This window comes from Callorhinus ursinus, unplaced genomic scaffold (genome assembly GCF_003265705.2).
Source record: "Callorhinus ursinus isolate GAN/ISIS: 27379988/994484 unplaced genomic scaffold, GSC_fseal_2.0 scaffold16, whole genome shotgun sequence".
Lineage (NCBI taxonomy): Eukaryota > Metazoa > Chordata > Mammalia > Carnivora > Otariidae > Callorhinus > Callorhinus ursinus.
This window is the reverse complement of record NW_027397078.1, coordinates 33,794,423-33,820,492: the sequence shown is the minus strand read 5'-3', so window position 1 is coordinate 33,820,492 and position 26,070 is coordinate 33,794,423. Positions and strand designations below refer to the sequence as shown.

General features: G+C 40.8%; 1 protein-coding gene and 1 long non-coding RNA gene across 5 annotated transcripts in view; both read left to right on the top strand.

The window, feature by feature from the left end:
* The window catches only part of OFD1 (OFD1 centriole and centriolar satellite protein), a 66,876-nt gene extending 61,054 nt beyond the window's left edge, over positions 1-5,822 (top strand). For all 3 annotated transcript variants that reach the window (XM_073902072.1, XM_025857424.2, XM_025857420.2), the window contains 4 exons: positions 1,961-2,118; positions 4,640-4,792; positions 5,337-5,401; positions 5,679-5,822. In XM_073902072.1, the coding sequence (XP_073758173.1) occupies positions 1,961-2,118; positions 4,640-4,792; positions 5,337-5,401; positions 5,679-5,721 (419 nt within the window). In that variant the 3' untranslated portion in view covers positions 5,722-5,822. The remainder of the gene's footprint in view (positions 1-1,960; positions 2,119-4,639; positions 4,793-5,336; positions 5,402-5,678) is intronic.
* A 5,101-nt stretch (positions 5,823-10,923) lies between these two features.
* LOC112812592 (uncharacterized) lies at positions 10,924-24,809 on the top strand. Of its 2 annotated transcripts, XR_012381103.1 has the most exons (4): positions 10,924-12,102; positions 17,914-18,027; positions 23,913-24,027; positions 24,684-24,809. It is a non-coding gene; the product is annotated as an uncharacterized lncRNA (long non-coding RNA). The 2 variants fall into 2 exon arrangements; XR_012381104.1 differs by lacking the exon at positions 17,914-18,027.
* Positions 24,810-26,070: the final 1,261 nt, after the last annotated feature.

Sequence of the window (26,070 nt, the reverse complement as noted above, 5' to 3'; positions counted from 1 at the left end):
AGACAGGTGTTCTGTTTCTGATATGTAACATAGATTATGGTAAATGGCCTTTTAAATGACTCTTAAATAGTGTGGTTACCTTTTGGTCCTTGAGAAAGTCTCTTACATGTGTTGTTTCAGCTCTTCATCTGGGTGCAAAGGGAAATGAAAAAGTCCAGGCTTGATGCCTTTGTGCCAGTGGAAAGACTTCTTTTCTTTGTTCTTAATGTCCAAGGCGGTTTCGGTATGCCCCTCTGCCGAGTACACTAGACTCGGCTACAGAGTACACCTCCCAGGGAAGAAGCAGCCCTTTTCATGTGTTTAAATTCGCTCCCAAACTGCATTCTTACTGTGAGGTTGCTCCTCCGTGCGAGAGCCTGATAGACCGAGGAGTAAGCCTCCTTTGCCCCAGCAGGCAGGACGCTGCATCGCTGCCTGTGGATATGGTCAGCGCCTCCTGTGGTATTAGAATTTCCTGACCAGGATTAAGAGAAGACTGTTGCTCCTGTCCCGTCAGTGAAGCTAACTTTTTGCTAGTGACTTAGGACAGGGCACGGCAACGAGCTTTGAAATCCCGTGGTGAACCTGTGAATTTGTTGTTTCTTAGCATTGCTGGGGAAAGTTGAGGTTATAGGCCAGGGCTGGAGGAGAAAAAGGTCAGCACAGTCATCTGTGGAATTGAGATTGAATTCAGCATGTGAGGCGTGGGGACCTGTGTTGCAAGCTTAGGGAACAAACGATTAAAACATGGTCCTTAGCTGGAAGGAACACAGGTAGGGAGACAGATGCCTATGGGTTGTGACAAGGCAGGTACAAAGCACTGTGTGAAGAAGGTGCTGGAATGGCCAGTTGTCACTTTAGGAATAAGGACCTCACAGAGGAGGTGGCTTTTAAGTGAGGGCTTGCATAGGTGGTAAAGTTGTGGGGGAAGAAGGGAGCATGTCAGGTTAAGGAGGCCGTGAAAGCAAGGGTGTGGCGCAAGGCCGATGTGGCTGTGCTCAGCTAACAGCGGGTTGCTCTATAGACGGAATGTTTCAAATGTGAAAGTTACGGTGATAGAGGAGGTCAGTCTGGAAAGAAAAAGGCAGATTGTCAGCCTAAACCACTGTGGGTTAGGAGTCCCCCAGAGCAGAGAGTGTGCAGAGCAGATCCAGGAAGTGACTGGTGCTCACGGGGGTGAAGGTGGGTTGCTTGAAGGCAGAGAGGAGTGTCCTGAAGCACACTGACTAGATGCTTGCAGCCACCCAGGTAAATGGTGATAAGGACCCTCAGTGCAGCAGGAGGAAGAAGAACCTCTAAGCCCTGGTGGCCGAGTGGACATAGCATGGAAAGAGCATGATTAAAGGGACAGGAATGATGAGTTCAGGTATGAAGCCAGGGCTCTGGGGTCTCCATGTGTTGATGGCAGGAAGCCTGTTAGAAACCAGGGAGTGAGGAAACAGGGAGAGAGGTCGGGCGTAGAGAAGGAGGTATGGGACGGGTCGGGGATCAGCCTGGAGGAGGTGGGCAGCAGCAGCGAGCTGGCTAGAACTGGGGTAGGGGGCGCGTCCTCTCTGGGGCAGGAGAGACTGGGATGCCTGCACAGGAGCAAGGGGAAGAGCTAGGAAAGTGCTGTGTAAATGAAGACGGACTGACGGTTCAGTCTGAGTCCTAAAGCCAGGGGCAGCCTCCTAACCAAATGCAGAGTTTGCCTTGGGAAGGGCGGAGGTGAGCAAAGAGCGTAAGAAGCTGTGACTGGGGGGTCGTGAGAGGCAGTTAAAGTCATCGTATTAAGGGTGACTTGTCTTCATCTTAGCAAAGTAAAAGGCAGGGCGCAGGGCTAGGAGTGGGTTTGGGGGCTTGAAGATGGAGCAGGTCAAGAGTCCTCTAAGAACCAAGCAGTCTTCCTGAGTCTTGGCAAGGGCCCCTGCAAAGCACTCATGCATATATTTGAAAAATCCGATGCTGGAAACTACGTGCCTTTTCTTTTCTGTCTCATTAGGCGTAGATCAGAAACAAATGGGAGAACAGAAGGAAGAAGAAGAAATATGGGAAGAGCACATGAAAGAACGCAGGCAGAGAGAAGAAAGAAGGCAGAATGAGCGGCAAGAGGCTTTAGAAAGGGAACGAAGAGAACTAGAAAAATTGGATCAGGAGCAGGTAATGCTAAGGACACGCAAATTCCCTATGCTGCTTTCCCCTTGGTACACCTGCTGTAAGTACCTTGTTCTCAGGGACATGAGTCCTTACTGTGTCCTGAAGTCATAGGAGTGACAGATAACTTTGGTTTTGTTTTTTGTTTTTTGTTTTTTTTACCATACAACATTATTACAGTCTTATTGACTATATTCCCTATGCAGTACTTCAAATTGCTGTAACTTACTTATTTTATGACTGGAACTTTGTACCTTTTAATCCCCTTTATCTCTTCCCCTGTCTCCCTACCCACCTCCTCCCTGGCAACCACCAGTTTGTTCTCCATATTTGAGTCTGGGTGTTTCGGGTTTGTTGTTTCTTTGTTCATTTGTTTTGTTCTCTAGATTCCACATGTAAGTGAAATCATGTGGTATTTGTCTTTGACTTATTTCACTTAGCATAATATCCTCTAGGTCCATCGTGTTGTCACAGATGGCAAGAGCTCATCCTTCTTATGGCTGCGTAATAGTCTGTTGCGTATATACACCACCTCTTCTTTATCCATTCGTCTGTGGATGGACACTTGGGCTGCTTCCTAACCTGGCTATTGTAAATAATGCAGTAAACATAGGGGGGTGTGTATCTTTTCAAATTAGTGTTTTTGTGTTCTTTGGGTAAATACCCAGTAGTGGAATTACTGGATCATATGGTAATTCTATTTTTAATTTTTTGAGGAACCTCCATGCTGTTCTCCAGAATGGTTGCACCAGTTTGCATTTCCACCAGCAGTGCACAGGGTTCCTTTTTCTCCACATCCTCGCCAACACTTGTTGTTGATTATCTTTTTGATTTTAGCCATTCTGACAGGTGTGAAGTGATAGCTCATTGTAGTTTTGATTTGTATTTCCCCGATGGTGAGTGATGATGAGCATCTTTTCATGTGTCAGTTGGCCATCTAAATGTCTTTGGAGAACTCTCTATTCAGGTCCTCTGCCCATTTTTAATTGGATTGTCTGGGTTTTTTGGTGTTGTGTAAGTTCTTTATATGTTTGAATATTAACCCCTCATTGCATATATCATTTGCAAATATCTTCTCCCATTCAACATGTTGTTTTTTTGTTTTGTTGATGGTTTCCTTCACTGTGCTGAAGCTTTTTATCTTGATGGAGTCCCAATAGGTTTTGGGTTTTTTTGTTTGTTTTTTGTTGTTGTTCTTTGCTTTTGTTGCCCTTGTCTCAGAAGACATATCTAGAAAAATGTTGCTAAGGCAGATGTCAGAGAAGTTACTGCTTGTGCTCTCTGCTAGGATTCCTGTGGTTTCAGGTTGCACATTTAGGTCTTGAATCCATTTTGAGCTTATTTTTGTTTAAGAAAGTGGCCCAGTTTTCCCAGCACCACTTATTGAAGAGATTGTCTTTTCCCTGTTGTATATTCTTGCCTCCTTTGTCGTAGATCAATTGACCATATAAACATGGGTTTACTTCTGGGCTCTCCATTCTGTTCCATTGATCTATGGGTCTTTTTTTGTGCCAGTACCATACTGTTTCGATTATTATAGCTTTGTAGTATATCTTGAAATCTGGCATTGTGATACCTTCAGCTTTGTTCTTCTTTTTCAAGATTGTTTTGGCTCTTTGGGTCTTTTGAGGTCCCATACACATTTTAGTATTACTAAGTTTGGCCTTAAAAGCCTGCTGTAGGCATCCCAGTCTTCTTTGCTTAAGAGCCCTGAGAAAGGCTATGTAGAACATAGACCTTAGGAGTTTAGCAGCAAAGGGGAGCTTTTGCAAGCTCATTTGTGTTCTCATCTGGTCCTGGAAACAAGCTGTAAAGGAGGTGGGCTTTGCTTTGCTATAGGTCTTCCCTTTTTAAATGGGGTTCTTTTTCTTTTTATTAGGATTTTATTTATTTTTTTGACAGAGACACAGCCAGAGAGGGAACATAAGGGGAGTGGGAGAGGGAGAAGCAGGCTTCCCGTGGAGCAGGGAGCCCGCTGCGGGGCTCGATCCCAGGACCCTGGGGATCATGACCTGTGCCGAAGGCAGACGCTGAACGACTGAGCCACCCAGGCACCCTTTTAAATGGGGTTTAAAGAAGACTTCCAAGGTCAGCTAGCAGGGACTAGAGTAACCCTGGGGAAGTGACTGCTGGTCAGCAGTGGCTTCCAGGGCCTCCCCTGCCCTCCTTCCTCTGGTTCTCTTTTGGCCTTCTAGGTCCTGATTCTGGTCCTAGGCTCATGGGTTACTCTGGCCACTTCACGGACCCGCTGAGTCTTACTGAAATTCATCTTCCATATGGATGTTCCTTGGACTCCTGGTTAATTTGGTTTAAAGCACAGGCCCCTTGAGGCAAATTAATTCCTTCCTTCACTGAGATGACCTGTTTGTCTCCCTTTGGTAGCAATGACTTCAATTAATGAAACAGTTCTTTGGCATGCAGGTTGTACTTAAAGGACCAGGATTATGTTACTATGCTTTTTTAAACACTTACAAGTTGTTTTAATGTATCTGTATGTTTCCTATTTTGGCACCTGTCTATTCCACAGAGGATGATTGAAGAATCATTAAAGATTGAAATGGAAAAAGAATTAGAAATAAGTGTTGAAGAAATGAAAGACAAATCTGTTTGTGGTGAAAATCCTTTAGAGAAATACATGAAAATTATTCAGCAGAATCAAGACCAGGAGGCGGCAGATAAGGTGCTGATGCTGTGGACTGGCCTTCTGTGGAGGGGGTTGCCGAGGGATGCTTTGGTTTGTTAGAAGGCTGTAGGACCCAAATCTGCCTTCCTCATTGGAGACAAAAAGGTAGAAGCATAGAAAATCCACAATTCAGATAGAGCCCTGAGTCTTTTTGATACATGACACTCTTGACAAAATTTCATCGCTTTGCTTGGGGAAAGATTGAAGAGGTTTTGATTTGTCAAATTTTATAAAAATTAGGATGTCTCTCATTTTAAGAACAAGAAAGAAATGTAATGAAAGGTCTGTTCATGAATAATGAATGCATTAGTACCGTCTGAAACATCGATGTTTTACTTCAGTCTCACACACTGTGGGTGTTGAGAATGGGTACCAGATAGTTTATTTTGATGGGCTTGCTGAATTTCATGTTGAAAAGTCACCTCTTTTTTAGACTCTTAAGTTGCATATGTATCTCAAATTAGTCCTTAGAGAAATCAAAGTGTTGAATAAAATTGATACATAATGTAATTTCAAGATTCTTTTTCCCTCTTTGTATCAGAGTTCAAAGGTTGGCAGAGAAGCCTCAGAAGTGGACACAGTGCCATCGAGCGACAAAGACGAAAGGTATGGTTTCCTCAATATGGTGTTCCTACACAGACCATTAAGTTGCTGGTGTGTTAGCCAAGGGAAACGGTCAGATATTTGAGTCTCCCTGTAAGAAATTAGTGAAACAGTCAAAATTAGGGACTTCAAAAAAAGAATCTGTTGCATTTTTTAATTTGTAAAATTGCTTAAGGGCAGAAACCCCACAGAGAAAGAATGTGAACATCATAAAGATCCCTGAATAAACTTGACAAGAATTTAATAAATTAAAATTGTTTTTTATCTTTCCCTAATTTAGTTTCACGGGCTTTTCTCATGAAGAAACAGATGACTTTTGGTAACCATGTTTGCTGTCCAGCATCTTACCCATATAATGTAACTGAAGGCCTATGAATTCTCTGTAACGACAAAATTCTCAATAAAAATTTTATGTGTAATCCCATGCGATTTTGTTTTTCATAATTTTATTTGGTATCATAGTATATAAACCAAAAATCATCTAGTGAAGTAACACCTCTTTAGAATTTCTCCTTTTCAGGCTTTGCGTGACACTAGAATGAGTTTTGTTCCTCCCCATTTTTGTCAGAGGTTATATTTATTCGAAAACTTCTTGGTCAGTTGAGTTCCAGGCCTCCATATTGGAAGTTTCAGCTATGGTCCTTTCCTCTCCAGAGCTGGGCTACCCCCTGTCAGATAGGAGGCCATCTTCCCCGACACTCGCCGTCTGACCTGTCCCTGAAAATAAGGACATAGGTCTTTCCATCCCAGGTGTTAGAAATAATACAGTATCCCCTCTGGTCTTTACTTTTCACATTTTTTTCTTGAGAATGAACACAACCCCTTCTTAGATGGTGATAAAAAGAGAAGGTAACATTTACTGAGCACTTTCTGTGTACCAGGTACAACTTTAAACCTTTATATGTATGAACTCACTTAATTCTTATATCATCCATATGAAGCGTGTGTACTATGACTGTCCACATTTTATAGATGAGGAAGTGCGAGGCACAGAGAGGTTGGTGACTTGATCAGGGTCTCATAGCCATCAAGTTGCAGAGCCAGGATGTACATACCCTGGCGGGAGACTTGTGCTGCCTCCAAGCTGGGCTGTTCTGGAGCTGCTCCTGTGGAGGACATCCCACAACTTGCAGTGGGTCGCCCATTGCATGTCCCTTTCCAGAGTGACCTTTAGAAACCACACAGCGAAAAAATAGGATAATTGCACTCCAGTGCAGCACCCGCAGAACTTCCAGAAAGGGAGGAAGAAACCCATTTGCTGTTGTTCCCCTGTCTTCATCTTTGCACACCTGTACCTCACAGTCCAGCGTCTTTTGTGTAGGAGCATCTTGGAAAAGTTCTTTAATGACACTGCCAGTATGGTCACCGAAAAGTGCACATAGAACGGCCCTGAGGGTGACCACCCACCCAGTATGCCCGGAAAGTGCTAACCCATGGTCCCCCAGCTCCTAACATGGGATGAGTTTGTCTGGTCTGTCTGTTCAGTGAGGTCCCAGAGATCATTTCCCTGTACAAATACAGACTGGGTTGAATTGGTTTTGCCAGTGATACTAGGTCACTGAATTCTAACAAAGTGGGAAGGCGATTTTTTTGTATTTGTTACTGCTTAGGCTTCCAAGGAGTTTCTCATTGAAGTATACCTTTGAAAGTCATTGAAGAAATAAGTTGTCTAGGCATCATCATTATCACACCATATCGTAAGTCCTTTTGCCACCAAGAACTTGGCATCTTCTCTTTCAACACCACCTCATAACGTCTTTTTTTTTCTTCCAGTTTTCAGATAAAATTGACATATAACATTGTGTGCATTTAAGGTATAGAACGTGTTGATGTGGTGGACTTACATGTTGCAAAATGATGACCACCACAGCATTAGCAAACACCCGCATCATGTCACATAATCACCATTTATGGGTAAGAACCTAGCAACTTTCAAGTATATGATACAATATTAGTCACTGTAATCACTATGCTGTACATGAGATTTTCTGAATTTACTTCTCTTGTAACTGGAAGTGTGTGCTCTTTGCCCAACACCTCTTCCCCACTCCCCAGCTCCTGGTAACCACCAGTTTAGTCTGTTTCTAGGAGTTCACCCTTTTAAGATTCCCCATGTAAGTGAGAACATACAGTATTTGTATTTCTCTGCCTTATTTCACTTAGCATTATGCCCTCAAAGTATTGTTGCAAAGAGCAGGATGCCTTCTTTCTCATGGCTCAATAATATTCCATCGTGTGGATGGTGTGTATGTATATATACATGTATATATACTGTATACACCACGTCATCTTTACTAATCCATCCCTCTTTGATGGTCACTTAAGTTTCCAGAGCTTGACTATAGTGAATAGTACTGCAGTGAACATGGCAGTCCAGATAATTCTTCAAGAACCTGTTTTCATTTCCTTTGGATAAGTACCCAGAAGTGGGATTTCTGGATCATAGGGTACTTCTGTTTTTTAATTTTTTGAGGAACCTCCATACTATTAACCACAGTGGCTGCACCAATTTATATTCCCACCAACAGTGCACAACCTCACCAACACTTGTTATCTCTTTTCTTTTTGATGGTTACCATCCTAACTGGTGTGACATGTCTCATTGTGGTTTTGATTTGCGTTTCCCTGATGATTAGTGAGGTTGAGCACCTTTTCATGTACCTGTATGTTGTCTTTGGAAAAATGTCTGTTCAGGGGCGCCTGGCTAGCTCAGTCGGTGGAGCATGTGACTCTTGATCTCAGAGTTTTAAGTTCGAGCCCCAGATTGGGTGTTAGAGATTACTTAAATAAGTAAAATCTTAAAAAAAAAAAAAAAAAGTTCAGTTCCTCTGCCCATTTTTCAAATTGGATTGTTTTTTGCTATTCAGTCATATGAGTTCTTTATATATTTTGGCTATTAACCCTTTATCAGATACATGGTTTGCAAATACTTTCTTCCACTTGGACAGGTTGCCTTTTCACTTTTTTTTTTTTTTAAAGATTTTATTTATTTGACAGAGACACAGCAAGAGGGAACACAAGCAGGGGGAGCAGGAGAGGGAGAAGCAGGCGTGTCAAGTGTCAAGAGTAAGCATTCTTGGGGCGCCTGGGTGGCTCAGTCATTAAGCGTCTGCCTTCGGCTCAGGTCATGATCCCAGGGTCCTGGGATAGAGCCCCACGTCAGGTTCCCACTCCGCAGGAAGCCTGTTTCTCCCTCTCCCACTCCCCATGCTTGTGTTCCTGCTCTCTCTGTGTGTCTCTCTGTCAAATAAATAAAATCTTTAAAAAAAAAAAAAAAAAAAAGAGTAAGCATTCTTGTCTTGTTCCTGATCTTAAAGGAGAAACTTTCAGCTTTCCATTGTTGAGTATATTAGCTGTAGGTTTGTTGTATATGGCCTTTATTGTGTTGAGGCATGTTCCCTCTATACTCAGTTTGTTGAGAGTTTTTATCATGAAAGGATGTTGAATTTGTGAAATGCTTTTTCTGCATCTAATGGAATGATTATATGATTTTTATCCTTCATTTTGTTAATGTGTTGTAGAACATGGGTTGACTTCCAGATCCTTGAATCCTTAGAATAAATTCCACTTGATCATGGTGTGTAATCCTTCTAATGTATTGTTGAATTCAGTTTGCTAATATTTGGTTGAGGATTTTTTGCATCTATGTTCATTAGGGATGTTGACCTGTAATTTTATTTTCCTTTAAAGTCCTTATCTAATTTTGTATCAGGTTAATGCTGCCTTTGTAAAATGAGTTTGGAAGTGTTCCCACTTTTTTTTTTTTTTTGAAGAGTTTGAGAAGAATTGGAATTAATTCTTTAGGAAATGTTTAGTAGAGGGGCGCCTGGGTGGCTCAGTCGTTGGGCGTCTGCCTTCAGCTCAGGTCATGATCCCAGGGTCCTGGGATCAAGCCCCGCATTGGGATCCTTGCTCAGCCGGGAGCCTGCTTCTCCCTCTCCCACTCCCCCTGCTTGTGTTCCCTCTCTAGCTGTCTCTCTTTCTCAAATAGATAAAATCTTTAAAAAAAAAAGAAAGAAATGTTCAGTAGAATTCACCAGTGAAGCCATCTGGTCCTGGCCTTTTTTTTGTGGAGAAAGTTTTGATTACTGATTTCATCTCCTTACTAGTAATTGGCCTCTTCAGGTTTTTCTTTTTTTTTTTTTTTTTAAGCTTTTATTCGTCTGAGAGAGAGAGAGCACACACTAGCTCGAGGCGGGGTGGGGGGGGTGTGGAAAGAGGGAGAAGTAGACTTCTCACTGAGTAGGGAGCCCGATGCGGGGCTCGATCCCAGGACCCCAGGATCATGACCTGAGCTGAAGGCAGACGCTTAACGGACTGAGCCACCCAGGCGCCCCAGTCTCTTCAGATTTTTCTATTCATGGTTCAGTTTTGGTAGGTTGTAGGTTTGTAGGAATTTATCCATTTCTTCTAGGTCGTCCAGTTTGTTGGGGTATAATTGCTCATAATAATACTTGTGTGGTATAGTTGTGTGTCTCTTCTTTTATTTATACTTTTATTTGAGTCTTTTTTTTTTTCTTGGTTAATCTAGCCAAGGGTTTTGCTTATCTTTTCAGAAAACCCAGCTCTTAGTTGCATTGATCTTTCTATTGTCTTTTTAGTCTCTAGTTCATTTATTTCTGCTCTAATCTTTGTATTTCCTTCCTTCTGCTAGTTTTGGGCTTAGTTTTTCTTTTTGTAGTTCCTTGAGATGTAAAGGTAGGTTTTGTATTTGAGCTCTTTCTTGTTTCTTAATGTAGACATTTACCGCTATAAACTTCCCTCTTAGAAGAGTGTTTGCTGCATCCCGAAAGTGTTGGTATGTTTCCTTTTTCGTTTGTCTCAAGATGTTTTTCTATTTCCCTTTGACCCATTTGTTGGTCAAGAACATGTTGTTTAGGGGCGCCTGGGTGGCTCAGTTGTTAATCCTCTGCCTTCAGCTCAGGTCATGATCCCGGGTCCTGGGATCGAGCCCCGCATCGGGTTCTTTGCTCCGCGGGAAACCTGCTTCTCCCTCTCCCACTCCCCCAGCTTGTGTTCCCTCTCTCACTGTGTCTCTCTGTCAGATAAATAAATAAAATCATTAAAAAAAAAAAGAACATGTTTAATTTCTATGTATTTGTGTATTTTCCAGCTTTATTCTTAAAATTGATTTCTAGTTTTATACCATTGTGGTTGATATGATTTCAGTCTTCTTAAATTTCTTGACTTGTTTTGTGGCCTAACATATGATCTATCCTGGAGAATGTTCTGTGTATGCTTGAGAAGAATGTGTATTCTGTTCCTGTTGGATGTGTGAAAATTAATAAAGGGAAATTTTATTTAGAATAGAGTTGGGAAGCCCTGTAGGGGGGAGCGCTCCCACACATGAATTTTCCATCACAGCTTACTTCATTCCTATGCCAGAAAAAGTTCACTTTATTGCTCCAGCAGGAGGAAGATTTTCTAGCTCAGCAACAGCCTAGCCAATGAGAAACTGCCACAGTTCAGCCAGTAAGTAACCATCACCACCCTAAATTCTTGTTTTTCTCCAATAGACCTTTGTTCAAAGCAGCCCCTCCCAACTTCCTCCTTTCTCTCTATAAAGGAACATTCCTCTCCCTTGTTCTGCAGACTTTGCCTATGGTTTGCTATAGCTTTCATGTTCTGAATTGCCATTCCTCTGCTATTCCTGAATAAACTCATTTTGCTGGTAAAATAACTTGCTGTTTTATTTTTAAAGTTTAATTACTTGGTGATCAGAAGTGGGATCTGAAGGAGATGAACCCCTGAGGACCTAACAACCCTCAGAACCATGTGCAGTACCCACTTGAGCCCTGTGCTCTGCACTTCCCTGACTTGTCTTTTTTTCTTCCGTTTCTTTTTAATTTGGTAAATCTCTCCGATTCGAGCTCCCTCCCTTGGTTGAGTTCTCTGACTTTATTTGATGTCTGTTTTTGTTTTTATGAAGTGATAAGCACTCTTTGGTTTTTGTTTGTCCTGTTTCTGTTTGCTGCACCTTCCTGGTAAGTGACCTATCCTGTTCAAAAAGGGAAACACATGATTCCCGGTGTTTCAGAACAGCTGTTAGAAAATAGGGTCCCTTGTAGTTAAGACACTTTAGGGAATCTAAAGGCAAGATGGGTTCGCCCTAGTCCTTGGACCAGTTTCTTGGCCTTTGTGAGAAAATAGGCAAACTTACGGATAATTTGGAATTGTAATGGCCATTCTGGGGAAATTAGGAATTGTAAGGGCCATTCTGGGGAAACTTTGATTTAAATAAATCCACCTTAAGGGATGCCCTTAAAAAGAGAGGATCCCAACACTCTCAGAGACAATGGAGTGCATTCTTTGGTAGGCAGAAGTTTCTAAAGGACAAAATGATTTAAAAATAGCTCTAAAAAGGATCCTTAACTGCATGCAAGTAAAAATCTTTCCTTAAAAAAACAAAACAAACGTTGGCCATCAGGTAACCTTAATTTAATCTGTCTTCCAGAAACATAGTTTGGATCCAGTTACTCTTTTGAGTTTTGTACTTGAGACATGGCTAAAGTTTTTTGTTTTTGTTTTATTTTTTAAGTTTTATTTTTAAGATTTTATTTATTTGACAGAGCATAAGCAGGGGGAGCAGGAGAGGGAGAAGCAGACTCCCCGCTGAGCAGGGAGCCTGATGTGGGGCTTGATCCCGGGATTCTGGGATCATGACCGGAGCCAAAGACAGACACCCAACCAACTGAGCCACCCAGGTACCCTGTTGTTTTGTTTTGTTTTTGTTTTTTTTAACAAAAGCTCTTAAGAGCTCTGTGTTTATGTATGTCTATGTATGTCTGTATTTTTCTACTTACAGGTAGTATTGCCAAAATTAATTTGTAAAGAGCTCTGTTTAATTGGCTTAAAGAAAAATAAGTACACATATAAATTAAGTAAACTAACCCAGATGTTTTTTGGGTTCACATGTTCTGGGATAATCAATAAAAGCTAGTTTGTTGGTTTAATTAAAACAGACATGTCTTAGAATTATCAACATTTGACTATAATGCAAACATACAACTTTGATTCTACCTGGGTTTATTAGTCAAAGTTTATGCTGTTTCTATTGCAAAATCCGTCAGCAAGAAAATTTGCTTAAGATGATGGCTGGCATTGTCTAATGTCTCATGAAGTTTTTGTGAGTGATCTAAACATAATTGGTGGGAACAAGATGACTAGATAAACAAAAATGGGATAAGAGTTTTTAAGTGCAGTAATTATGTTTTTATGGCATGTGTGGTTAAAAATAGCTTCCCCAGATCTTTTTTGGTAACTCCAAACTTGAGAGTTTTGCTGAGTTAAATTAAATGATGGAATTTCATTGAATATCTGGGTAATTTTTTAAACAAGATACAATCCTAAAACATTACTGAACATAGATTTATCCAGTTTTGGCTTCTTATTACAGAGAAACTAAAGGTACTTGGGTCTATTAGTGAACACACTTCATGCCATGCTGATAAAATGTTCTATGAGAAAAGCACATGGTTCTAGAAATAATAAAATTTTCTCATAATTATATTTCTCTAGAAATAATAAAATGTGCTCATAAATTTGCCAGTCCACAGTTGCTTACATTTTAGTTTTTGCTGGGAATTAAGGATTCTAAGGATTAAGAATTCTAAATACATGTAAGAATACAACTGTTAGAAACAATAAGCATGAAAGAAAACTATAAATGAAAAGTGTGCAAAGAAAGGATGTGGGATTTTGGTAAAAGAAGGTATGAGGAACGGACATGTATTTTGTTGAGGAAAATGAAGTGATTTTTTTTTTTAATTCAAAGATTTTATTTATTTACTTGACAGAGACACAGCAAGAGAGGGAACACAAGCAGGGGGAGTGGGGGAGAGAGAAGCAGGCCTCCCGCGGAGCAGGGAGCGCAATGTGGGGCTCGATCCCAGGACCCTGAGATCATGACCTGAGCCGAAGGCAGACGCTTAATGACTGAGCCACCCAGGCACCCTGAAAGTGATTTTTATCCTAAAGGAAAGCTGGCTGTTTTGGAAAGGGAAAGAGCAAAGGGCAAACTGAAGTGGACAAAGAAAGTTGTAGAAGGTTTGTGGAAACGGGATCTTGGGAAAGGTATTTTATATGTAGTCAAGCTGGCTAAGATTAAAATGAATTCATTTAAAAATGAGTTTTAATAAATCAAAAGTATCCTGGGATGCCCTGGTGGCCCAGTCCGTTACGCATCCAACTCTTGGTTTTGGCTCAGGTCCTGATCTCATGCCTCATGAGATCAAGCCCCACGTTGGGCTCCACACTCATTGGGAGTCTGCTTGGATATTCTCTCCCTTTGCCCCTTCCCTTGCTCACTATTTCTCTCTCTCTCTCTCTCAAATAAATAAATCTTTAAAAAAAAAATAAAGTATCCTGGTACAAAACTAAAATTTGTGGTTTTTTGTCTCTGTTAAAAGGAAAAGGTTTATTACATTATTGGTCTGTTCCTTTTTTTTTTTTTTTTTTAATTCAAGTTAGTTAACATAAAGTATAGTATTGGTTTCAGGAGTAGAATTTAGTGATTCATCACTTACATACAACACCCAGTGCTCATCCCAGCCAGTGCCTCCTTAAAGCCCATTACCCATTTAACCTGTCCCTCCCACCCACCTGCCCTCCAGCAACCCTCAGTTTGTTCTCTACAATTAAGAATCTCTTATGGTTTGCCTCCTTCTCTGTTTTTATCTTATTTTTCCTTCCTTTCCCCTATGTTCATCTGTTTTGTTTCTTAAATTCCACATAGGAGTGAAATCATATGATATTTGTCTTTCTCTGATTGACTTATTTTACTTAGCATAATACGCTCTAGTTCCATCCTTGTACTTGCAAATGGCAAGATTTCATTCTTTTTGATGGCTGAGTAATATTCCATTGTATATATACCACAATTTATTTAAGATAGAGGTGGGCGGGATTGGGGCAAAGGGCAAGAAAGAGAGAGACTCTTAAGCAGGCTCCATACCCAGCACGGAGCCCAACACGGGTCTCCATCTCATGACCCTGAGATCATGACCTGAGCTGAAATCAAGAGTTGGACTCTTAGCCAGCTGAGCCACCCCGGTGCCCCCATATACCACATCTTTTTTGTCCATTCTTCAGTCAGTGGACATTTGGGCCCTTTCCGTAATTTGGCTATTGTTGATAGTGCTGTTATAAACATTGGGGTGCATGTGCTCCTTCGAATCAGAATTTTTGTATCCTTTGGATAAATACCTTGTGGTGTGATTGCTGAGTCATAGGGTAGTTCTACTTTTAACTTTTTGAAGACACTCAATACTGTTTTCCAGAGTGGCTACAGCAGTTTGCATTCCAACCAACAGTGCAAAAGTGTTCCACATCCCCGCTAACATCTGTTTCCTGAGTTGTTAATTTTAGACATTCTGACAGGTGTGAGGTAGTATCCCATTGTGGTTTTCATTTGTATTTCCCTGATGCTGAGTGATGTTGAGCATCTTTTCATGTGTCTTAGCCATTTGTATATCTTTTTTGGAGAAATGTTCATGTCTTCTGCCCATTTTTTAACTGGATTATTTTATTTTTTGGGTGTTAATTCTGATGAGTTCTTTATAATTCTGGACACTAGCCCTTTATCCAATATGTCATTTGCAAATACTTTCTCCCATTCTTTCAGTTGCCTTTTATTGTTGATTGTTTTCTTCACCATGACCTCTTGATGAGGTCCCAGTAGTTCATTTTTGCTTTTGTTTCCCTTGCCTTCAGAGATGTGTCTACTAAGAAGTTGCTGCAGCCGAGGTCAAAGAGGTTGCTGCCTGTTTTCTCCTCGAGGATTTTGATGATTTCCTTTCTCACATTTAGGTCTTTCTGAATTTGTTTGTGTATGATATAAGAAAATGGTCCAGTTTCATTCTTCTGCATGTTGCTGTCCAGTTTTCCCAACACTGTTTACTGAAGAGGCTGGCTTTTTTCCACTGGATATTCTTTCCTGCTTTGTCAAAGATTAGTTGACCATATAGTTGTGGGTCCGTTTCTGGGTTCTCTATTCTGTTCCATGGATCTGTGTCTGCTTTTGTGCCAGTACCATACTGTCTTGATGATTACAGCTTTGTAATAGAGCTTGAAGTCTGTGATCGTGATGCCTCCCACTTTGCTTTTCTTTTTCAACCTTAGTTGGCTATTCAGGGTCTGTTCTGGTTCCATACAAATTTTAGGATTGTTTGTTGTAGGTCTGTGAAAAACACTGGTATTATTTTATCAGGATTGCATTGAATGTGTAGATTGCTTTGGGTAGTATAGACTTTTTAGCAGTATTTGTTCTTCTAATCCATGAGCATGGAATGCTTTTCATCTCTTTGTATCATCTTCAATTTCTTTCATCAGTGTTCTATAGTTTTCAGTGTACAGATCTTTCACCTCTTTGGTTAGGTTTGTTCCTAGGTATCTCACGGTTTTTGGTGCAATTATAAATGGGATCGATTCCTTGATTTCTCTTTCTGCTCCTTCATTATTAGTGTATAGAAATGCAATCGATTTCTGTACATTGATTTTATATCCTGTGACTTTGCTGAATTCATGTATGAGTTCTATTTTTTCGTGGAGTCTTTGGGGCTTTCTATATAGAATATCATGTCATCTGCAAAGAGTGAAAGTTTGCCTTCTTCCTTGCCCATTTGGATGCCTTTTATTTCTTTTTGTTTTCTGATTGCTGAGACTAGGACTTCCAGTACCATGTTGAATAACGGTGATACATTATTGGTCTGTTCTTAATAAGAAATTGTAAACAAAGTTTCTTTACTTTTAATGTAATCTGCCTAGGAAACAAAGATTCTGTGTTTTTGTTTTTTTTTCTTTGTGGAAGTCACTTGAGTTTTTTACTTTTATTTTTTATTATTTTTGGCATTTTTTTCCCCAAATTTTTATTTAAATTCTAGTTAGTTAACATATAGTGTGATATTGGTTTCAGGAGTACAATTCAGTGATTCATCACTTAATATATTCATAGCCAGTGCTCATCATCATAAATGCATGGGAAGCATTGTCCAATTAGGAATACTAAGCCTTCTTTATTTTGTGTTTCTATAGGTGTATGTTAATATGCGTGTTCTAAAAATTACACGAAAATTTAAAAAATTCTGATGTGTCCTGGTACAGTGTTATCAGTCATAATTTTAAAATGTATGTCACGGATAAAGAAGATGTGGTTATGTGTATATATATATGTGTGTGTGTATATATATGTATATGTACAGTGGAATATTAGTCATCAAAAAATGAAATCTTGCCATTTACAATGACGTGGATAAAACAAGAGGGTATTATGCTAAGTGAAATAAGTCAATCAGAGAAAGACAATTATCATATGATTTCACTCAAGTGGAATTCAAGAAACAAAACAGAGGAGCATAGAGGAAGGGAGGGAAAAATAAAACAAGACATAGTCAGACAAGGGAGACAAACCATAAGAGACTCTCAACCATAGGAAGCAAACTGAGGGTTGCTGGAGGGGAGAGGTGCGGGAAGATGGGGTAACGGGGGTGGGCATTAAGGAGGACACTTGGTGTAATGAGCACTGGGTGTTCTATATGACTGATGAATCACTGAACTCTACCTCTGAAACTAATACACTGTATGTTAATTAATTGAATTTAAAAAAAAGTAATTTGTCAAATGCATTAATAACTAGTATGTCAAATGCATTAATACTAGCATTAATAGTAACTCATTTCTCAAATGCATTAATAACTAGTTAAAATAAATGTATGTCACAAAATGAAGCAAATTTACTTGTCAATTGCATCACTGGTCTCTTTGGTAAGTGTCTGTGAACTCTTATCAGGTCTTTAATTGTGGCCATTTTTAAGTCGTTTGTCCTTTACGGTTATTGTTTTACTCTGATGCCTTTACGACAAATGTTTCTACAAAAGTGTTTCTTCTTCTAAGAGATTCATGAAAAGGGAATTTGACAGGGTGCTCTAGAATACAGGTTTTCGATTACTTTAAGATCATAACACTGAACTGGGTAAGAATTTCTCAAACTCTAATGGAAAACTGATTGCTTTAATGCTTTGTTTTCCAGATTCAAAGGACCCTCCCCCCTTTTCCCCTTCTCCTTTTAAGCTGTCTGTAACTTAATTTGGTACCAATGATTGAAGCATTTATCTTTTTTTCTTTACCTGATCCCCCCGGAATTCTGAGACTCTTATTAGTCTTCTTTTTCATGACAATATATTTGCATAAGTTCAGTGAGAATCTGTTCTTTTTTTGTATCAGGGTGTCCAGTACACCTAGCCCCCTGTGTCCTTTGATCCACAGTTGGTAAAAAGGGATCTACTTCAGTTTTGCAAAAGCCCCATCAAATCCGTAGGGAATAAGCACACTTGGGTAGGACAGTCTTCCACAGTGTGCTTTTGGGAGATGAAAGCATCGTCGTAATCTGCAGCCCAGAGATTTTACCATTGGGAAAGATATCTCCAGAAGGACACTTCAACCCCATGGAAAGGCCCTATCAGGGACTGTTAACCAACCCTTGTGCTGCCAGACTTCAAGGAATATGCTCTTGGATCCAGGTATCACATCTAAGCAAGTGCCAAACCCTGACTGGATACACACCATCTGGTGACCTGAAAGTAAAGATTCCGGAAGTTGAAACAGATGAAGCTAAAGGAGACTGCTTTCCCAAGGTGACCAGACCAGGCCTGTATGCCTTTTTCTTGCTGCTGCTTATTTAATTTCTTCCTCTCTTGTTCAGGAGGACAGCGTTCTGATCCATATTTCCCAATCTATTGCAAAAAGGGGAAACCTCTCTGACTGTCGAATCCGTCCAGAAACTGAAAGGTTCATTACGTCAGAGATCCCTTGGTCTTGTGTGTCACCGGTTGTCTCAGTCCCAAATGCCACTGTGGATTCTGCCTGCCAAGTCTGTGGGTGTTACCTATCGGATTAGGCTATTTACAGCCAGGTGTTCTCACACCTTGTTTCAAACTTCCTCCAGCCATAATCGTACTAGGTCAGCCTGACACCTGCATCACTGCCAATCGTATGACATTTGCACCCCCCACATTCTCTTCCCTATCTAAATACAGACCATTCCCCTGCAAGGGAGATACAGATGGGCCAGCTGCTCTTTGGAAGGCTTTCAGAAAAGACCCTTTCAGGATGGGATGGTACTTCACAGAATGTCATGCCAATTACTCTGATTCCTGCTTTGAAAAGCTCAATCAGGGGCGCCTGGTTAGCTCGGTCAGTTAAGTGTCTGCCTTCAGCTCAGGTCATGATCCCAGGGTCCTGGGATCGAGTCCCATATTGGGCTCCCTGCTCAGTGGGGAGTCTACTTCTCCCTCTCCCTCTGCCTCTTCCCCCCCCCACCCTGCTCATGTTCGCTCTCTCTCTCTCTCATGCTCTCTCTTTCAAATAAATAAATAAAATCTTTAAAAGGAAAAAAGGTCAATCAGGGAATGCCAGCTAATGGATCTATTACTAAGCAGACCTTAGCTGGGGACCTCTGCACCCCACCTGGTTTCATTTTTGTCTGCAGTGGATGGTATTTCCCATGGGCATATGAATGTTTAGATAGCTGGCGAGTTGGAGGTCAGTCCTTAATGGGATGTTTAACTGTCCCTGTCAACATCCATAATAAATCAGAAGCCTCCCGGTAGTCTACCCCATTAAAGCTCCATAGCCACCTGAAACGGGAACTTCCAGGAGGTATGCATGCCTGATTATTGCAGGTAGGCCTCCATTGGAAGAGCTAGTCTGCTCCACAGCCAAAGCAGCAGCTGTCCAGCAATGATCACTTGACTCATTGGCTGAAGTAGTTTTGGACAGTCACATGCCCTTAGTTACCTACTTGGTACACAAGGAGGTGTTTGTGCAATTGCGGATACTCCCTGTTGTATGGAACTTCAAAAGACCCAAATAGCCAAAGCAATCTTGAAAAAGAAGAACAAAGAGAGAGAGATTCTCAAGCAGACTCTGTGCTGAACGTGGAGCCCAGTGTGGGGCTCAGTCTCACACCCCTGAGATCATAACCTGAGCCGAAATCAAGACTTGGACACTTAACTGACTGAGCCACCCAGGCGCCCCTGTCCTGCTACTTTTAATTCTACTCTGTAATTTTAAGTTTTGTACTTGCGGCCTGTCAAACCTTTGTAGAAATGATGTACCCTATAAGGTGACACTGGCTCAGTGCTTCGAGTTGATCTCGTGTGTACAGCCTTGACAAGATATAGCCTTTGGATGGGAAATGCCTGAGAGTTCTCCCTCCTAACCTTCTTGTTACTCAAATGGGGCCTTATTGGTTTGTAACTGCTATGTATTTTCCCTCCGATGTGGGATGTGATAACCGGGAAAGGTCCTTCATGGCACCAAGGGACAAAAACAGTTAATACAGAGGACTCAACTCTTGATCAGGTATGCTTTTGGAGAAAGATCTTGATCAAAAGGGGGAAATGTGAAAATAAAGGGGAACTTGATTTAGAATGGAATCCGAAAGCCCTGGAGGGGAAGCTCTCACACACACGAACTTTCTATCACAGCTTACTTCATATTTCCAGGCAGGAAGAATTTCACTTTACTGCCTCAGCAGGAGGAAGGTTTTCTCCTTGCCCAGCAGTTGCCTAGCCAATGAGAAACCTGTCACCACCCTGAACTCTGGCTTTCCTCCAAGAGACTTTTGTTCAAAGCATTCCCTCCTTTCTTCCTCCTTTTTCCTCTGTAAGCTTCCTCTCCTTTGTTCTCCAGACTCTGCCTGGGGTTTGCTATAGCTTGCATGACTCAAATTGCAATTCCTCTGCTATTCCTGAATAAACTCATTTTACTGGTAAAATAACTGGCTGTTTTATTTTTAAGATTAACAGATGGAATGTTCTGTAAATGTTGGTTAAGTCCATCTGGTCCAATGTGTTGTTGAAGTCCAGTGTTTCCTTATTGATTGATTTTCTGTCTGGATGATCTCCATTTTTGAAAATGGGGTATTAAAGTCCCCTGTTGTGATTGTACTGCTGTCTAATTCTCCCTTTTGAGGTCTGTTAATATTTGCTTTATACGTTTATGTGCTCTGATGTTGGGTGCATCAATATTTACAAATGCTCTATTTTTTGATGAATTTACCTTTTTAGTATCATATGATGAACTTCTTTGTCTCTTGTTAGTTTTTGGCTTAAAGTCTATTTTGTCTGATGTATGTATAGCTACCCCTACTTTGTTTTGGTTGTTTGCATGGAATATCTTTTTCCATCCCTTCACTTTCAGTCTGGTGTGTCCTTAAAGCTAAAGTGAGTGTTTTGTAGGTAGCATATTTATGGATCTTGGTTTTTCATCCATTCAGCCACTGTGTCTTTTGATTGGGGGAATTGAGTCCATTTATATTTAAAGTAATTATTGATAGGTACAGAATTACTTCCACCATGTTGTTGTTTTCTGGTTGTTTTTGCAATTCCTTTGTTTCTTTCTCTTACTCTCTTCCTTTGTATTTTGATGATTTTCAGTAGTGGTATCATTGGGTTTCTTTTTTTTTTCAAGATTTTATTTATTTGACAGAGAGTATGAGCAGGGGGAGGGGCAGGTAGAGGGAGAGGGAGAAGCAGGCTCCCCATTGAGCAGGGAGCCCAATGTGGGGCTCGATCTGAGGACCCTGGGATCATGACCTGAGCTAAAGGCAGACACCTAACCAACTGAGCCACCCAGGCGCCCCTGGGTTTTATCTTTTGTGTATCTACTGCAGGCTTTTGCTTTGTGGTTACCATGGAGCTTACAAACAAGGTATGTATAACAGTCTATTTTTTTTTTTAAACTTATTTATTTGAGAGAGAGTGGGCAAGCAGGGCAGTGGGCAGAGGGAGAGGGAGAGAATCTCAAGCAGACTCCCTGCTGAACGTGGAGCCCAATGCGAGGTTCAAACCCACAACTCTGAGATCATGACATGAGCTGAAATAGTCAGATGTTTTAACTGACTGAGCCACCCAGGCGCCCCTATAGTAGTCTATTTTAAGCTCATAACAACTTATGTTTCAATATATACAGAAGCTCTACATTTATACATTGCCTCCACATTTTGTTTTTGATATTCATTTGCAAACTATATAGTTATTTTTAGTACTTTTGTCTCTTAATCTTTTTTTTTTTTTAAGATTTTTATTTGGGGCGCCTGGGTGGCTCAGATGGTTAAGCGTCTGCCTTCGGTTCAGGTTGTGATCCCAGGGTCCTGGGATTGAGCCCCACATCAGGTTCCCTGCTCGGCGGGAAGCCTGCTTCTCCCTCTCCCTCTCCCCCTGCTTGTATTCCTGCTCTTGCTGTCTGTGAAATAAATAAAATCTTTAAAAAACCAAAACAAAAAAACCAAAAAACATGTAAGGCTGGTCTGGTGGTAATGAACTCCTTTAGCTCTTGCCTGTCTGGTAAACTCTCTCTCTCCTTCAGTTCTGAAGGACAACTTTGTGGGGATGGTATTCCTGGTTGGCAGTTTTTTCTTACCAATTGAAATAGACCATACCACTCCCTTCTGACCTGCAAAGTTTTTGCTAACAAATCTGTTCGTAGTCTTACGGGGTTTCCTTTGTATGTTACAAGGTTTTCTTTTCCTGCTTTAAGAGTCTTTAACTTTGGACACTTCAATTATACTGTGTCTCAGTGTGCATTTCTTTAGATTGATACTTTTTGGAACTCTTCAGGCTTCCGGGCTCTCTGACAGGATGAATTCCACTGGCCTGTTTTCCAAGTTTGCTGATGCTTTCTTCTGTTTGATCTAGTCTGTTGTTGACCCCTCTACTGAATTTTTCAGTTGTTATTGTGTTCTTCAGCTGTATGATTTGATACTTATTTTCTCTTTGTTGAAATTTTCAGTTTGTTCATGTGTTGTTCTGACCCCCATGAGCATCTGTATAACTGTTAATTTGAACTCTTAGGTAAGTCACTTATTTCTATTTCATTAAGGTCTGTTTCTGGAGTTCTGTTCTTTTGTTTAGAACACACTCCACCATCTCTTCATTTTCCTTCATTGTGTGTTGGTTTCTACCCTTTTAAACAGCCACCTATCCCAGTCTAGAGTGGTCTTGTGGAGGTGAACCTCCTCAGTTGGGCTGGCCCAAGCCCTTGGTTGCTTCTTAAATTTTTGTGATTGTCTAAGACAACTTTTTTTGTTCTTGGTGCTTCCTACTAGTTGAGTGTTTGTCAAGACTGCTTAGCGTTCCAGTGGGTAAGATCACAGCACATAGATGCAGTTTGATTAGAAGCCAGATTCTCAGATAGCAGCTGGGAAAATATGTAAGTTACACCTCTTTTGGGGATAAACAGTGAGATGGGTGTTTTTCCCATCTTCCCTAGGCCAAGTTCCTCTGCACTTGGCTGAGGTATTTAGCCATGGCCGGGGAGGTGGGGGAGTTGGGGGAGTGTTGCTCCTGCGCCCATTAAGAACTGCTTCTTCCTTTTTTTTTTTTTTTTTTTGCTGCAGTCCCGTGGAACTCCTGAATGCAAGCAGCATTGGGTCTCAGAGCCAGGTATTCCAGGGATATGTTGGGTGGCAGCTACTAAAACTGAGGCACAATGTGCATAACCTTCCAGGGAGATACGTGTGCTTTGGAGTGGGCTAGAGGGGAACAGATGGAGGAGGCATCCACTGGCTTCCCTGTTCTCTGCTGGCAATAGGAGGCAGCCCTTAGAGGTGTGCTCAGTGTAGAAGCTGGACTCTGAGGCAACAGCTTTTAATATATGCAACCAGATCCTTTTCAGGGAAAGATCAGGAGCTAGACCTCTAGGGCTGGTTAAGCACTATTTCTTTGTTAGTTTTCTGGGTCTGGTCTCGTGGATACAAGCCCTATTGGCTTTAAGAATTAGGTTTTTTCAGGGACCTGGATGGCTCAGATGGTTAAGCATCTGCCTTTGGCTCAGGTCATGATCTCCGGGTCCTGGGATTGAGCCCCTGTCTGGCTCCCAGCTCAGCAGGGAGTCTGCTTCTCCCTCTCCCTCTGCCTCTCCCCCTGCTTGTGCTCTCTCGGTCTCTGTCTCTCTCCCAAATAAATAAATAATATCTTTAAAAAAAAAAAGTTAGCTGTTTTAGGAGCCCATCTCTCAGTCTTAAAAGTTGAGGTGCTAAATGTGGGGTCTAAATGCTCAGGGAGAACCTTGCAGTTGGCAGCTTCCAGCTGATTGTGTGGCATCATGTTGGGGTTGGGGTTTATGGTGAGGGCTTGGCTCAGCTTTTCCTGCCCATTTCAGTGTGTGTATTTTTTTGATTGCCAAATGCGTAAGAGTAGCTCAGCTAGTTGGATTTTTTTCATCAAAAATTAATCTGGGTGTAGTGGCAATACATTTGCTGTATTCTAGGGAGGAGTTCAAGGGCCTCCTGTGTCACCATCTTGGGCCAGAACCCTCAGCTAACTTCTTAACACGTTTTAATGTGACTCAGTTTTTCCCCACCTTGTATTTTCAAAGACCTTGTATAAGTAACTCATTGCATACTTGTTTTATAGCTTGATTTTTCAGTCAACTTAAATTCTAAGCAGCATTCTTAATATTCCACATCAGGACAGATCCCATTCAAAGAGAAGACATTTCTTATATACCTTTACAGATGGCTGCATCCTCTAGAAGGGCTATGGATGCGTGATGTGTCATGTGAGAACTCCCCTGCCTGCTCCCACCTGGACAAGACCCCCTGAATGCATCTTTGTTCAAATCTTCCCCAGGTGGGTCAAGTTCAAATATCAAAACAGTGAGGAAGGCTGGGGGACAGGTTGGAAAAAGGATGTTCTTGGGCCAGCCTGACTTAACTCTAATTGTATTTTTGTTTCCTCAAAACTTTCTGTAATTTTATTCATCCTAACACTCATTTTGAAATTTTGCACAAACATCTGAGAACAGATGAACCCCACACTGACTAGAGAAAGAGGTCGTGCTTTAGGAGAAGATACTAACAAAGGGATCGTTTCTTTTAAATCTTCTAAAAGTAGGACTATCCTAGCATTAAAAAGCCCTGAAAGGATTTTTTTTCAAGTTTTTTATTGTGGAATCTTTAGTTGTCATTTTTTAATGGACTTAAATTGTGACTTTATTTTCATCTCTTTACCAATCTGGAAGTCAAGTTTCACAAGGCCGAGTTAGAGAAATGAAAAATTGCTGCTGCACCCTCTAGAGGTTCCTATACCCTGTGGCAGGATTACTGTCAATTATTAAGAGACTGCATGTGGGGCGCCTGGGTGGCTGTTGGTTATGATCTCATCTAGACAGGATTTACACACAGTTTGTTATGTAACTTAACTGCACAAAATGCTACAAAAACAGAAGGTATTAAGTAGTGTGACAAAGAGTATACTAATTGGGGTCCTGATCTTTTCCTGCCGAGGGTGAAGGAAGGTCGAGAATCCCAAGGTGGCACCTCATTGAGAAAATGGCAGTGTCTCAGTAAGTGACAAGAGCTGGTCCTTACTCAGGAAGTTCAGATGACGAAAATCCCAGTGCATAATCGTGCTAACAGGTAAGTAAACTGATAGTAAAATGAAATCCTAAGTAACAAACTTAGCTCTGCTGCTTTAGAGAGCTGTTAGATCTAGAGTTTTGTTTTTAGGAGCTAGATCTTTTCTACCTTGGGTTTGTAAAGGAGCCAGGGGTACATGGACCCTTCGGAAGGTTCGACATTGTTTTTTCTTTCCCCACACTTAAGCTTTGTGTTAATCCCATATGTATAATTGCTTTCATTTGTGGACGCTAGTCAGAAAATTTCTATACTTCACAGAACTATAAAGATGGTGGTAGCATCCACCTATAAACACGATTTCCATACACATGTGAAATCTTGATAATGCGTACTATTTAAAAATGACACCATACTAGAGACAGAGAAAGATAGTATTTATGTATGGTAAAAAGGCAAGTGAGTGAAGCTATACTTTTATTGCATTACTCTTAGTACATCCACAACTATTTCCACCTAAATAGATCTTTAAAATAAGCATACACAAGTATTGACTATTATCTACAAATATTTATTGTAACACTTGAATAGAACTACAGGAAGCCCTTGGCACTGATAGAAAATATTGATTCACTGTTAGGTTACAAAAATTTATACATAGCAAAATTTAATGCTCTTTACATAAAAAATATTAGACTACTTAAACAAAACTTTCAAAAATTCCTGGTAATAGCTACCAGAATTAGAAAAGTAAAATTAGGCTTGAGACACTGCCTGTTCTAGAACACTGGACTCTAACAGCACCTCCACTGCTGGAAAAAAAAAATTTAAGTCTGTCATGCAACAGGAAAACAAAACACGCTACTCTGGAACAACTGTTCTACACAAAAGAGAGCTTCTCCCAATTGAAAAAAAAAAAAAAAAAAGTCAAGATCCAAATAGGCATTTTTAGGCATTAACAACAACAACAAAAAGAATCCAAATGAAATATTATACTTGAAGTTCAATTTTAATAGCATCTTGATAAAGGTATGCTTCCTTTCATTTTAATACATTTCTGCACATGTATATGTTTTAAAATCCAGGAAACAGCCAAACCACAAGTTAATTCTTAACAGGAATATACATAGTTAACCCTATATTATGCAGCCCCTTTTAAAAAGCACTGATGCACCCAACAGTTATATGTATCATTTCATAAAGAACAACACAAAGTTTACCGTCACTAATACCCAATACCTATAATCACTTAATGTTCTGGAACACAATGGTTTAGAAGGCAAGTTTCTTTTGAAAATGGCTTAAACTCAAGCAGGTG